General features: G+C 39.7%; 1 protein-coding gene across 1 annotated transcript in view; it reads left to right on the forward strand.

Moving 5' to 3' along the window:
- The window catches only part of CD2AP (CD2 associated protein), a 76712-nt gene that overhangs the window by 17306 nt on the left and 45448 nt on the right, over positions 1-13958 (forward strand). Inside the window, exon 2 of the mRNA XM_066547148.1 lies at positions 4190-4350. Coding sequence (XP_066403245.1) covers positions 4190-4350 — 161 coding nt within the window. The remainder of the gene's footprint in view (positions 1-4189; positions 4351-13958) is intronic.

Raw genomic sequence — 13958 nt, forward strand, 5'->3', positions numbered from 1 at the left:
GTGAAATTGTGCTCTTTGCTGGATGTGTGCCTATTTCTGTTGAAGACACGGGCATGCTAGAATTTTGATATATTTTCCACTCTTCCTTGATTTGTGTTTTGGTTTCTATTTTAGGGCTACCAGAGGGACTTAGTTACCTCTTATAGGCAACTTCAGAAAGTATCTGAGTAGCTGAAGGCGTCCTTTGTTTAAAATCAGAGAAGATGGGTATAATGTGGCCATGCTTTTTGGGAGACTTGGCCTCTGCCTTGGCACTGTGATGTAGTTGGCAGAAGAGCTGGTTGTGTAAGGTTTGGACAAGTGGGGAGTCCAGCTGTGCCAGCAGTGGCTGAATGCCTGGTGCAGGCAGTGTTGCTGTCTTGGCTGACAGTGGGAGCTGTTTTGTCAGAGGTGTTAGGTAGGACACTTTGTGCTGTGGGGAATAGCATAGTCTGTAGCTGCTGCTGACTGGCTTTGATGGGTTTGGTGTGTTTTATCTCAGAATCAACCAGGTTGGAAAAGACCTCTGAGATCATGGAATCCAACCTATGACCAAACACCATCCAGACCACGAAGTGCCACATTCAGTCTTCCCTTAAACACTTCCCTGGGCTGGCCATTCCAATATATGAGCACTCTTTTCACCCTTTTATGAAGAATTTCTTACTAATGTCCAACCTAATTGTTTCACTCTTGTTTTGTTAGTGAAGTTGTCATCTTATTAAAAAAGCAAGAGCTGAGCAGACCCCTCCCACAGAGCCATCTTCCTCCAAGTATATCCAGTCAATAATTTTTTTGTAGCTCTGTTGCTTTAATCAGTCAGTTGCCCCTGAAAATAGGTCAGAACCTTCAAAAAACACCATCTGGAAGGTTTTCTGAGTACGTCGGAAAGCTGTCATCAGATGACAGTGTGTTTATATATGTTTAAGTGGCATTTGTTTGTTTTCATTTTGTCCCACTGCCTCTTGTGTTTTCATTGGGCACTGCTTGGTCTTTTCCACACCCTGATTGATGAGATATCCCTGAGCCTTTTCCCAGCTCTTTCAGCCTTTCCTTGTATGCAGATACTGTGAAAACTCAGGAGAAAGTTGTCTGCCTCTCTCAGGTGAACTTTAGTGTTTCTGGATGTGCTAGAAAAGCACAGTAAACCTCACAGTGTTCCTGCTTAAGCCTAAGACTATTTTTCATTTGAGACTTGATCGTTATGGACTTTAAGCTCCAGATAATTGATTTGAGTGAGGTTTGAAAAGGAGAAAGCAGTGTAAAAAAGCAGAGGGCAGATAAGATAGGGGGATTTGATAGCTTGTGTTGCTGAGGGGTTCTGCACCTTCTACCAGTTGAGAATTTTTAAAAACAGTTTTGACCAGCTTATACTGCTGGAATCCACCTTACTGCTGACTGATTGCAGTGTATCTGTTCTTGAGTAAAACTTTTAAAAGTGAGTACCTGAAGCATTCAGAACTAGTACAAGCATTAAGAAGTATAATCAGTAAACGAATGTAATTTCTAGTTAGTGTTATTATAAGGAGTTGTGATTCCTTAAAAACATTTTCTGTCATTGATGGACTCTGTTTTTACTTGGGTGAATATAATACTCTAGTATTTTTCAGAGATTTATTTAATCTGGACTGTTTTGGCAGTACAGAAATTTCTTGCCCATCGCCCGGATGATTCAACTAGTGCTACTTGCTGATATTGAAAAGCAAAACTTGTAAGTGTTCTTGAGGACCACATGGTAGCAAGACATGGGATGTGTAGCTCCTTGCTAAACCTCTGCCATCATATGAAAAAAATCTATGGGATGAAACTATTTTAACATTCCCCATGGTCCCTTCCACTTCCACAGACAAGGCAACAGAATTCATACCTGTTTTGTCTATGTATCCATGACAGCAAGGGTGGCTTTGGGTATCACTCACAAATACAGGAGGAAGTTCATCACCTCAATTTCATGTGTAAGAAGCTGATGATTGTTTACTGCTATTCGTCTTTGGAACATAAAGACATGCGGATGATGACTGGGAGGTTTTTCAGGTTATCTATTTGTTGTTGGCATGACCAAGTAAGTGTTTTGTAGTCTGGAAAGGTGACCAAATGAATGTTCTGTGCATTTCAAACACAAATACAGGAACGTTCTCCCGAGGGAATAAATAAGCTTTCAATAGAATTGGTTCATGTTAACACAGTGTGGGTGTGATTATCTACTGCTGCTGTGGAAAAAGGACCAGGTGTTTGGCAGTTCAAGTCACTGCTGTGGGCATTTGTCATGACTGACACTCTGTTGTGATCCATTTTCCATGTTTAGCTTTGTAAAGCTGTTCTGTAGGATATGCTATCTGCTAATGTGCTTCAAAACATTGTATCATGAGAGAAATATGTGACATGGATATTTCTTACATCTTTCTACATTTATAGGTTTCCAGAATGGCTGGGTTGAATTGGTTGGAAGGTGATGTTTTCATTTGCAGACTCTTAGGTGATGAATGGCTTTTGTTGTCTTTATGTTTTGTGTCTTTATGTCTTTATCTTGTTGTCTTTATGATTTGTGACTGCCAGACTTTCCTGTATGTTTGGCAATATTTTGTCAGCCACTCAAGAGACAATTGTGTGCAGAAGCAAGACAGAACTACTCTGCTTGCTGCAGGCAGTAGTGGGGGAATATGATGCTTTGAAACAAGTTTAAAGAGTACATTTGGCAAAGATACATATATACAGTACAGAAAGATGTGCTAGAAGTTCCAGGTGCATATCATAGGCAGATAACTCTGGTGATGACTTCTGTTCATAAGGAGGAAAATGATTGTTTTTTGTTAAAGGAAGAAAGTTTAAAAATTAAGTCTTCAAAAGTCTTCACATTAACTCTGGCAAAATTAAGTCTTCATGTTGATGTCTACTGGTTCCTTTGTTAAAGGGTGCATTCAGAAAATAGTTTGCCTGACATATCATTCAAGCATCTCTTGCATTCATGGCACCATCATGTAGATTGGTGTTTTACTAAGGGTTTTCTGGCTGTCCATAGGCAGCAGAGGGATAAAGGCTTAATTGCAATCACTGCAGCTGCCCTTGTAATTAAAACTGCCCACAGATCAGAATTACACATTGGTTTAATGCAGCCTTAAGTTCAATTACAAGGAAATAATGCTTCTTCCTATTTGATTACTTCATTTTTAAATTAATTGTTGTGTATTATTATACACTGATGAAACAATCTAACCTGGGAAAAAAACTTCTGCAACCTTTCAGGATTTCTGTCTTTTAAACTTGTGCTCTTGTGCATTGTGATCTGCAGAGGAGAGAGAGGTTTCAGTGAGGACAGTGTTTTAACATTTGGCAGTGCTTGGATATTTGACTGAATTTGAGTGAGAAGGAAGATAACTTGATTGCTGCAGGTTTGTGGAAATTTCAGGCATGAACAGAATTTCTTGATGAACAAATGGGTCTTTATTGCCAAACAAGCCTTAAGCTGCCAGTGAGCAACTCTCATGGATCTTGTGCAGCAGATGGACATGTGTGTGAATACACTGCTGTGCTCCTCTGAGTAAACTTAATTGTATCAAAAGTAAAGCTCACTTGCTTATTCTACTTCAGACAAACCAAATGACTCTGAAGGAGGGTGCTTTTTTACATATTTCCAATTTAAGTTGTATGATATTGTCAATCACACACCTTCTGGCTGTATTGAATTTCTTGGATCAAACCTGCAAAAATTCTGTGTGTGCAGCAATTAGTTTTTTGCAGACATAGTAGCAAGCTCAAGTATGAGGATTAACAAGGCATTGCAAGTATGTACCATACACACAGTGTCTGATCCTTGGCCCCAAATGGGCACTGAGTCAGAAGCACTTGCCCTGTGGGCAGTGATTCATAATTGGTAAATCTTCAGCTGGAACTTGGTGGGGAAAAAATCATTGCCAGCAATTCCTTCCACTAGACTTGAACAAAAACTTACCCACCTCCACAAAAATATGACCTGGTGCCCTCTTCCTGAATTTACTTTATTCTAATAGGTGACTATCCAATTGTTTCTCCCTCTCAAAAATACGTGGGAACGTCACAGTTCACAAATGAGCATTGCTGTGAGGGAGATGCTTGTTGTTAGCGTTCATTGTTAGGTTTACCTTTTGAACATGCATGGCTTTCAAGCTTGGATTTCCCAGTCTGGGTTGTATTCATTGTGCATGTTTGATTTTTTTTTTTTTTTCCTTTTTAGTGGACTATATTGTGGAATATGACTATGATGCAGTGCATGATGATGAGTTAACAATCCGAGTTGGGGAAATCATCAGGAATGTGAAAAAACTGGAAGAAGAAGGATGGCTGGAAGGGGAGTTAAATGGCAGAAGGGGCATGTTCCCTGACAATTTTGTGAAGGTGAGTTTTCTGCATTGCCTTGATTTTACTGTGATGGTGTGGCTGGGTCACTGTTACTGAAATAGTTGGAATACACAGAAGTTGTATTTGTAACAGGATGGTTTATTTTTTTAATGGGAAGACATTCAAGGTGCTAATATTTTTTTAATATGCTTTTGAAGATTTTTAAAATTAACTTCTGCTGTCTGTTCTTTAGCATTTACTTTGGCCTGTATCTTTGCATTATGTGTTCTGTGTCACTCTGACTTCAACCAAATTGTTTGTAGCTATGGTTATCTGCTTTAGTGGGATGAAGTGATTAAAAAAACAAGAATATAAAAAAACCCTAAACCTACCCCTGCAGAAGACATCCAGCCATGAGAGAGTTAGCAAAGTGGGGTCACAGCTCATCTATAATGAAAAACTGCATCCTCAGGCTGTGCTGATGTGGATTCTTCAGCCTGGATCAAGCTGCTTTATTTGAAGGGGCAATTCTGTTTTACCCTGGACTCTGCTGCTGGCACTGCCTTTTTTTGTGACCCTGCAAACTCCTTGGTGTAACAATTCCATATAGTCCAAGTGAATGTAGGTATTCCTGCCCCTTTTGAAGTGAAATTAATTCCTTTCAAACCAGAATTGTCCATTGTATCTTGCTGTGATACTTTCATGTTGCAAAAACCTAAGGGGATATTGGTCCAGTGCTATAAGCACTTCTTTACACTTACTTTAAATTTGACAATTTTTCTGAAAAATTGAAAAAGTGAAATTATTATTTTCTGATTTACTGTGAGGGGTTTTAAGATTTTCCTTTTAAAACTGATGGGAACAATCCAGTTGTTCTCAGAGAGGGTCTCCTACCAAGGGAAAGTTTGTACAAATGCTTTTCACTTGTCTAACATTTTCAAGTTGTTGGTAGTTTAGTTCGAAGTAATTTTCGGGTTTTGAGTCCTGTATAAATAGTAATTTGACCTCAGTTGGTGTTTGATGATCACTGTGCTGATGTTCTTAATTAGCTCTCAAGTGCTGTGTAGAGAGAAAGCATCAGCCTTGGCTCTTTGCTGCTCTGTTTGTCAGCAACTTGTCCTGGGTCAGATGTGACATGTTTCTGTGTTAATTACCATACTTGTTGGGTCTTTTCTTGCCCTTCTGCAGCTGTGGCTTTTATAAATTTAGTTTAAAATTATTTCCATCCTGATATCTCAGCTGCAGGTATATTTAACTTTCCAGCTGTTCATATGTGCATGGCATGGTCGGATGTCCTGAATTACAGAGGACAGTCAGTTTTCTAGAAGGTGGAGGGGTTTGGAGAAGCAGAAGGGAAGTTGTGTAGAAGAAAATGATCACTTTTGTTTCATGACAACAGGGGTTAACTTGCCTTTTTGGTGCTGGAGCTGAGTGCAGTTATGAGGCTGATCTTGGGAACTTTTCTTCAAGATGGTATGTTTAGGCTGGAAGGCTGTTGTGCAGTGGTGAGATCATGGGAAAGCATTAATTGTTAGGGACGTGAAAGTTGTGTGTTTTCTTCATGGTTAATTTAATTATAGTTTCTTTGTAAAAGTTAATTTACAGATAGTGATAGCTTGAGAGACTATTTCTGGGAAAGCTGTTGCAGAAAAGTGTTTTGGTGGTGTGTTGTTGTTTGTTTGTTGTGCCTCCTCTCAAACCATGCTCATTTGCTGCTGAGGTGGGTTGTTGGATCATGCTTCAGGATCTATGGGATATTTCTATGACCAGACTGCTGCAAGTACCAAGCCTCAGCAGCTAAACTCAAATGCCCCTTCTTGGCCTGGTGTGCTGTTAACACCTGCAAGGTGTGGGTGGCCTGCTGGAGGGGGTGGAAATGAGCTCAAGCAGGGCTGGACTTTGGCCCTGTGAATGAGGAAAGTCCCTGGAGAGATGGATTTCTTTGTTTGCTGCTGAGAGCAGCCACCACCATTGGGAGTAGTAAGAACAGCGAGGATGCTGACAAGAAATGAGTATTGCTGACTTCTCATGACCCACATGAAAGGGAAAGAGCACAAGAGTCTGAAAGAGGACAGAAATGTGACCAGAGAGCACAAATTGCTGTGGGCAGTACTAAGGGTTGCACCAAGTTTTACATGTTTGGTTGTAAAATTCTGGGGCTCTACTTAAATATTTATCACTTCCTGAAAGGATCATCTTACTCTCCTGTTATGAGTGTAATTTCATGCATTAAACGAGGATCTGGCCTGAATGCATTATGTGGTTAAATTTGTGGCTTATTGGTAACATATATATATACACACACTGGTTTGTTAAGAATTGTACTGTGGCCAGGATATAGCCTCTCCATTGATAGTAAATTTTAATTTGTGCTGATCTGGAGAAGATTAAAATTTGAAGCTGAAAGTGCACGTATTATCCACTAGATTTGCCTTCATGTGTAAAATTTAAAAATATAATAAATATGACAGATTAAACTGGATAAAGACAAACATGTTTTCTTTTTAAAATGTTAGATGCTATTAGAGAAGATTTTTTTTTTTAATAAATAAAAGCCTTTGATTTTCATCAACTGGTAGAGAATTGGGAGGAAGTTTCTAATTCAAGCTAGTTGGTTTTGGCTAATTTTGTTAGTTTGTCTCTTCATCCTGTGTGAGGGCAGGAAAAGAGCTTTTTGCCTTGGTGCCAGCTGCAAACTGTCCTTGGCTGCTGGGCAGTGCAAGGCTGCTTCTTACCTGTTAGAGGGACAAGCAAAATGTGGACAGGAGGATTATTGCTGCATGCTGTCTGAATATGTTGGATGCCCCAGATTCAGACTGTATCCTCACTGCTAAAGCAGATCAGTCCCCTTCTGTTCCCTCCTTCTGGGCTCTGCCCATACATAGGATTTACTGCCATTTTATGTCACTTCTCCTGCTTTGACAAATGCATCTTTTCTGTCTGAAGTATGACTAAGTGCTGTCAGCTTCATTTTGGGTTGTTAAAGCAGGAAATAGATTTTTGATTATGTCTTCCTTTTATTTCTCAAGTCTCCTAAATATGCAAAATAATTTAAAATTGTGGTGGTAGGCTTTTTTCATGCAGTGTTAGTAGTTGGATCTTTGCTGTCAGAAGTACAGCAGAGGAAGCTGAGACTGTATTTTTAATTGGGTTAATTTGTTGTACAGTGTGGGTGTGCTAAGCACTATGTGACTTTGAAGCACTCCTGTGGAGAAGGGAATTGATGGAAGCTTCTTGTGGATACTGATGTAATGCTGATGCTTGGTACCTTATAACATCATTTGGTAACTTTTTGGTTGGGTTTTAATGGCTTCTACCCAAGCCTTTTCCATATTGCTAGGGAGATCCTGGAGAATGACCCGAGCTTGGTGATGTCTGGTTCCTGGTGCCAGCTGGGACCAGGATGTTTTCTGTGAACCCATCACTTGCTGGGTTAATGAGCAGTCTGAGATGGTCTGTCCTAAAAGGTGCAGCTCTTGGTGCTGACTTGCATCATTTTGCTTTAAAAGAAAGAGAACTGGTAGTCTCAGTTAAAGGGAACCTCATAAAGTTTCTGAAACCTCCTCAGATACTACTGTTCAGTGCCACCGTGTGGGGTGGGGAGTGGGAGGTGTTGTAAAAGTTTGCTGTGAACTCTGTTTGGGGGATGTCCAAAGCAGTCCTAAAATCAGGAGATGGTGGTAAATGTACAGTTGAATACAAGCAGGTTAAAAAAAAAAGTGCAAGCAAAAAATTACACTGCCTACTTATGAAGCTCATTTCCTTGAATTCACTTTTCAGTGCTGCAGCTTCTTAAAGATGTTCTGCCTGTATTGCAGAGCTGGGTTTTGGAGTGCACACGTTTCCAGTGTTATTAACAAAACCTAGTCTGAAATTCCTGGTTAAACTGTGTGCATATCCTCTTTGAGTGGGGTTGAAATCGAGTTCTTGTTTCTGACATTGTTACTTCCATTTATCTGCTTCTTCCTGTATGGGCAATTTAAAATAAACAACTTCATAAATTCCTGAAAGGATTTAGCAATGGAACCTAGCAGACTTTTATTGTTTTCTTTGAGAGCAGCTTTTCCTTTCTAAAATCCATCATGGTGAAAAATGTGCACACATTTGTGATTTAGAGAAGTGTAGTAATGCCGTTAGATGGAATGTGTGAGGTTTTTTGAGATATTAATGTGTGTGGAATGTGGAAGACTTTTTGATTTTGGGTTGGGTTTTACCTGTTTGCTTCTAGACTTTATATAGACTTTACTTTCAGTTCTCTGAAAGTAAAGATTAAGAGTCCATGCCTCCTCTCCTTCAGGAAATTCCCCAGACCTCCCTCTTTTCTCTGGCCCAATGAGTCTTAACTCCTTTTTTGTATTTACTTTGACAAGATGGACTAAGATTCGTTTTTGTTGATTTGTTTTGAGTAGTTCTATTCACTCTCCAGACACCTGTTGTGTTGATAACTGAAAGTGATGATTTCGTATTCACCCTTCTGCTTATTTTCTTAAGGTTTTTGTCGCTACATAGCTGAGAAGTTTTTTTTAAGAACTGAAGTTCCTTGTTTTATTTCATTTATTGCTATCTTAGTTTTGTAAATAGTTGTATTGTGAGTAATAGGCTTTACATGGTAGTAAAACCAGTTTGATCATAAGCTCACGGCAGTAACTCGGATGAGGGAGGAGCAGTGCATAGATTAATCAGTAGCTCTCGTCAGTTAAGGCAGAGAAGTTTGCCAGCAGGCTCTGGGGACGTTCTGGTGAGCGAGCAGGGCACTGCTCTGAGCGAGTTTGGGCCATGCAGCCCCTCAGCCTTGGAGCTGGTGCAGGGGCAGCCTCCTGCCTGCACAGGTGTGAGCAGCTGCTGCTGCTCTAGCACCGAGCCTGGATCCTCTCCAGGTTAACACGTGAACTTTGCTCACTGTGACATTTTTCTTCCTCCCCCTAAATAAAAAAAATCTGTAACACTGGGCGTGTTCGAGCAAATATGTCCTTGGAAGTGGTAAGCTTGTTTTATTTTCCATATGTTCTTAACATCAAATGTTGTAAACAGACTTTGTGTTTCGGGGTAGTGATTGGAGACAGCATGAATTTAAAAATAATGCTTGCAATATGATTTTGAGAGTTTACTTAGTATATGGTGTAAATTCTTGGTCTTAGAATTGTTTGTGTAATAAAATTACTTGGGGTTTGTTTAGCTCCTGTCCCCTTCTGTAGTATAGGGAGATGCTTGGAGATTGCAGACAGCCAATTTGCTTGCAGAAAGAGTTCCTTTCTAAAAGGATGATTTGTTTTTAGTTAATTCTTTATATTCAACTTCCTGGTCTGTGTGTTTGTGGAAACAAAACACAGCCCAAGCCTCTTTTCTTCCCTTTTCATCACCCCTAGATGAACACTTTAGAGTAGCACAGCTGACCTACCTTCTTAAGCCTGTGTTTGCTGCCTCTGTCCTGTATTACCACTGTTGGGATGCTGTTAAATACAAGTGTGCTCTGAGCCAGTGAGAGTTTTGTCTGAAAGCTCCTCCAAGCATAGCATCTTCCTTAATTCCTTTTTAAAAATTTACCTCACCCAGAACTTTAAACAGGACTCATGGAGCTGGGAGGGATCGCAGACAAGACAGACTCTTCTAGGTTAGTTCTAATCTGGGCATGATTAAAGAGTGTAGTAACATCAGTTAAAAAAGCAGATGAATAATTAAACTTCTTCAGCAATGGGTATAGGTTAAGCCATATTTAGTTTGAAATAAATAGGATGTATTTAAGGTCTAGAATAAAATACCTATTTCCAAAATGTTGGCGTGTGCTCCTTAAAGTATTCTGTCCAAAATCTTTGCATCCAAGTAAGGCTTGGAGAAAGCAAGATACACAGCAATTTATCAATCCTGTTGGTCAAATTACAATTTCAGTTTATACAGCCTTTTTCTTTGCTTTATTATTGTTTTGAAGAAACTGTCACCACTAGCAGTGGGTTGTGCAGGGAGGTGACAGAGTGCTCAGAGCAGCAGTGCTTCCCAGGCAGAGTAGGCAGCCCTGCTGGTAAGAAGGTGATGTTTGCTTCAGAGCTGGCAGTTCTTGTTTCTCAGAAACAAAGATTACATGCAAGATTGAAAGCCATATTAAGTAATTTCAGTTTCAGTGCTGAGTATATGAGAGAATTGCTGGGCTCTTTGTCTTCTGGCAAGGAGTGAAGCTGAGCACCCAGCCTGGTACTTTAACACCTGTTGCCAGTACATGTGATGTCAACCCATTGTTCCTGCTGATTTTTCTTCAGGCTTTTAGGGGAAATAGGGCCACTGGAGGAGAGTGTCATTTCAGGGGGTACCTTGTGGGTTTGCCTGAGCTGCACCTGCTAATCCCATCCATTGGCACATGCCTGGGATTTGTGAGAATGGTGATAATGATTCCTGTGCTTGTGGGGTGAGAGACAAGTCTCTGCTATCCAACTGTTTTGGCTGGAATAAACAAGGAAACAGTTTTTTTCCAACTGGAATGTTGGTAATTGGCTTGGATGAGCCTTGCTTAGGATGTGGAAACTATTGTTTCTAAAAACAACAGTAAAGAAAATTAAATCAGCTGAAAATATTGACAGATATAACGAGTGGCACAGATATGTCAGCATTTTCGCTGTCTTTCAGAGCTCACCATAATTTATTCCCACTCCTGTGATTTTTCCAGTTGAATCACTGGATTGACTGCCTGGGTTCAGACCAGTTGGGTCCCAACCCTGTGAAGTCCCTTTGTGATGTGACTGTCTCTGTCATGAAGAGGGGAAGTCTGGAGGTGTGTTTGATTTAGCACGGTAGAGCTGCTGTTGCTGACCCAGCTCTGCCCACAGAGCCATTTGTGGGCACCTGTGTGTCAGGTTGTCTTTTCAGCTGTCACCACATCCACACAGGAATTTCCTTTGTTGGTGTTGGTTAGGGATGTGTGAATTTTTTCATATTCCAAGGTAGTATAAGTGTCTTGTTTAGTAAGAAAGAGCGTGCAAGTGAATTGACTATTTGAAATATTTATCTTGATGGACTGCTAGATCTGAAGTGTCACAGATGCTTTCCTCAAAAGTGAGCTATTTAACTGCAGGAAATTTGTTGAAATTATGTGCCCCTTTCCTTGTCCAAGATGACATGTACTTTAAGATGTTGAAAAAAAATCACCTGAGAAAAAGATTTCACTTTGCATTCACAAACTATTGTTTTATGTATGAATATGTAAGAATAAAAATCTGTGGTGTTGTGAAGTCTTCAGTGGCTGAATGTGAACACAGAATAGGGAAAACACTGGTGATTCTTGTAATATTTAGTATCTTTTCAAATATGGAATATATATATGTTGATACTGTGTTGTGAAGAGCATGAGAGAAATGGAAAAAGCTTCTAAGTTTTGGCTCAGTGGCAGCACTGATATGGAACTTTAGGGAACTTAAGGTGCTGTTCTGAAGGACAGAAGGATAAAGCGTGATTAATGTGATTAATGACCTGTGTGAATACTGCTTAATATGCTAATCATTCCCTCTGATTTGAGTTATCCAGGTTTGTTGCTTGTACCTGTGCCTCTTGCTTTCCTAAATGCCATATCAGCTTATGATGTTGCTCTGTGGTAACGGCACACTCCTGGATACTCCCAGAGCTGCTCTGATTGAGCATGATGGTTTGTGTGGAATGAGCAGCAGGTTTATACGTGTCCTTATTCATGTAATCACGTGAAGCAGTCTGCTCCTTTGTCCATCCTTATTTAGTTGTTACACTTCATTCACATGTAATTTTATAGCTTTCTCTCCAAGAAGAGGAGCAAGGCAACCATTCCCTGCCTGGAGGCTGCAAACAGGGTGTGCTTCATCAGGAGGTGTTTGCAACCATCACTGAGTAAACTGCACAAAGTATTGCTCAGGCAGCAGAGACTGAGTGGGCTTGTGCAGGAACATGACTTTTAAGTTTAGACTTTCCCTGTGTACAGAAGTCTTAAAATGCAGCTATAAATATGCACTCTGGAATTAGCATATGTAATAAGACCAAAGAAGTCAGTTATCCAGGTACTGTTTGCTGTAATGTTTGTTACATCCCAGGAGGCTCTGGCTGCACATTCCAGCCATGTAATTGTAGTCCTTTGCCATATGTCTCTTAAATCTATGTGTGTATACACCGAACACAGTTAATGATAAATTGATTCTTTTGCTTTTTATGAGGTGGAACGAAGTAATCTAAGTATGAACTTGAAGCTTAAAGCTGCACAAGGGTAGCTCATCTCTGTCCTGTCATCTCTTAATATTTGCACCAATCGTGAATTTTTTGTTTGGCGGCTCATCTTTTTGGAGAGGGAAGTTAGGTGTTCTCTACTGTAGTTCTTTCAGTATTGAATTTCAAATGTATGTGTTCCTTGAACACTGGCTTTATTCAATATTATGAGCTGATCTGAAAGTTTATTGTGGTAAGTATTTTCTAGGTTTAACCAGCTTTTTTAATGCTCTTCACTTTGTAAAAATATATTTTGGTGTATGTATGTGAATTCATTAGCTCTGGACTTGTAATAAGCTTTTGAATTCTTAGAAACTGATGGTGATAAGCATGTTACATAGATGCTTTCAAAACAGGAGTAGAAAGCAAGATGCATTTTCAGTTAAAACTGTTAGTTAATGTATGAATCTCTGGTAATGTCTAATCTTTAAACCTTTTCTAATATCCACTGAGACTACAGATTTATATTTTTAGCCCTTATTTGACAATCTCTTAAGCATTTAATTTTGTGCCCTGGGCAAGACTTGTGGAGGGATGTGAATGTGTCGGTGTTTTAACTTGTGGCCATGAATGAAATGCTGAAGGTTTTATAGGGAATGCAAAGAGATGATGCCTTGGAAAAAGGATGCAGGGCAGAAGAAAGCTGGGTGCCACAGAGTGGAGGCAGAAAGACAGGTGATGGTGAGGAGGAACAGGGAATGTTCTGAGTTGAGCATCAAAGCGAACCTGTAGTGGTTACTGGATCCCATATTTCTCTGGACCAGCAGTAGAGGCAGTTAACTGGGAGAAGGGAAAGAAATGTCTTCCTGCCTTCCCGTGGGGGGGAAGCGGATAAAATGTGTGCTGTGGGAGCTGGAACTCTGTCTTGCCTTCTGCCACGTGTGATTCTTGCTTTCATTGATCTGAAGCACTATTTTGTGGCTGATGGTTGAGAGGACATTAACTGTTATTCTATAAAACAATTGCAAGAAATAGAATTAAATTTTCATATATATGTATTAGCAAATATAACAGAGAAGAAACGCAATCAGCATTTTAAAACGCTTTTATCTGGCTATGAACATGACAACACCATAAAATATTCTTAAGGTATTCTTTTCAGAAGTATTTTAAAATGAACTCTTTTCTTAATTAAATGGTTGGGAAACATTGATGTAATGATCTGTGCTTCCTCTAGTTACTCCTGTTAATTTAGGATTCCTTGCTCTGCTGTTGGTAGACCTGGTGAGCTGACTGCTGAGCTTTCCTGCATCTGGGCTTTCAGGTTTTGTTTGAGGTCTCTTTTGTATTTTGCCAATATTAACAAGACTTCATGTCAGATTCTGTTTTGACAGTTGCTTGGTGCAAAGTTTTTACATATACAATTCTCCATGAAAAAATTGAATTATTCGTATATATAAAAACTATATGCATGTATTTTTATAATCTGTATCAAAATCTGAAACTTTGAGCCT

The sequence above is a fragment of the Molothrus aeneus genome, chromosome 3 (assembly GCF_037042795.1).
Source record: "Molothrus aeneus isolate 106 chromosome 3, BPBGC_Maene_1.0, whole genome shotgun sequence".
NCBI lineage: Eukaryota > Metazoa > Chordata > Aves > Passeriformes > Icteridae > Molothrus > Molothrus aeneus.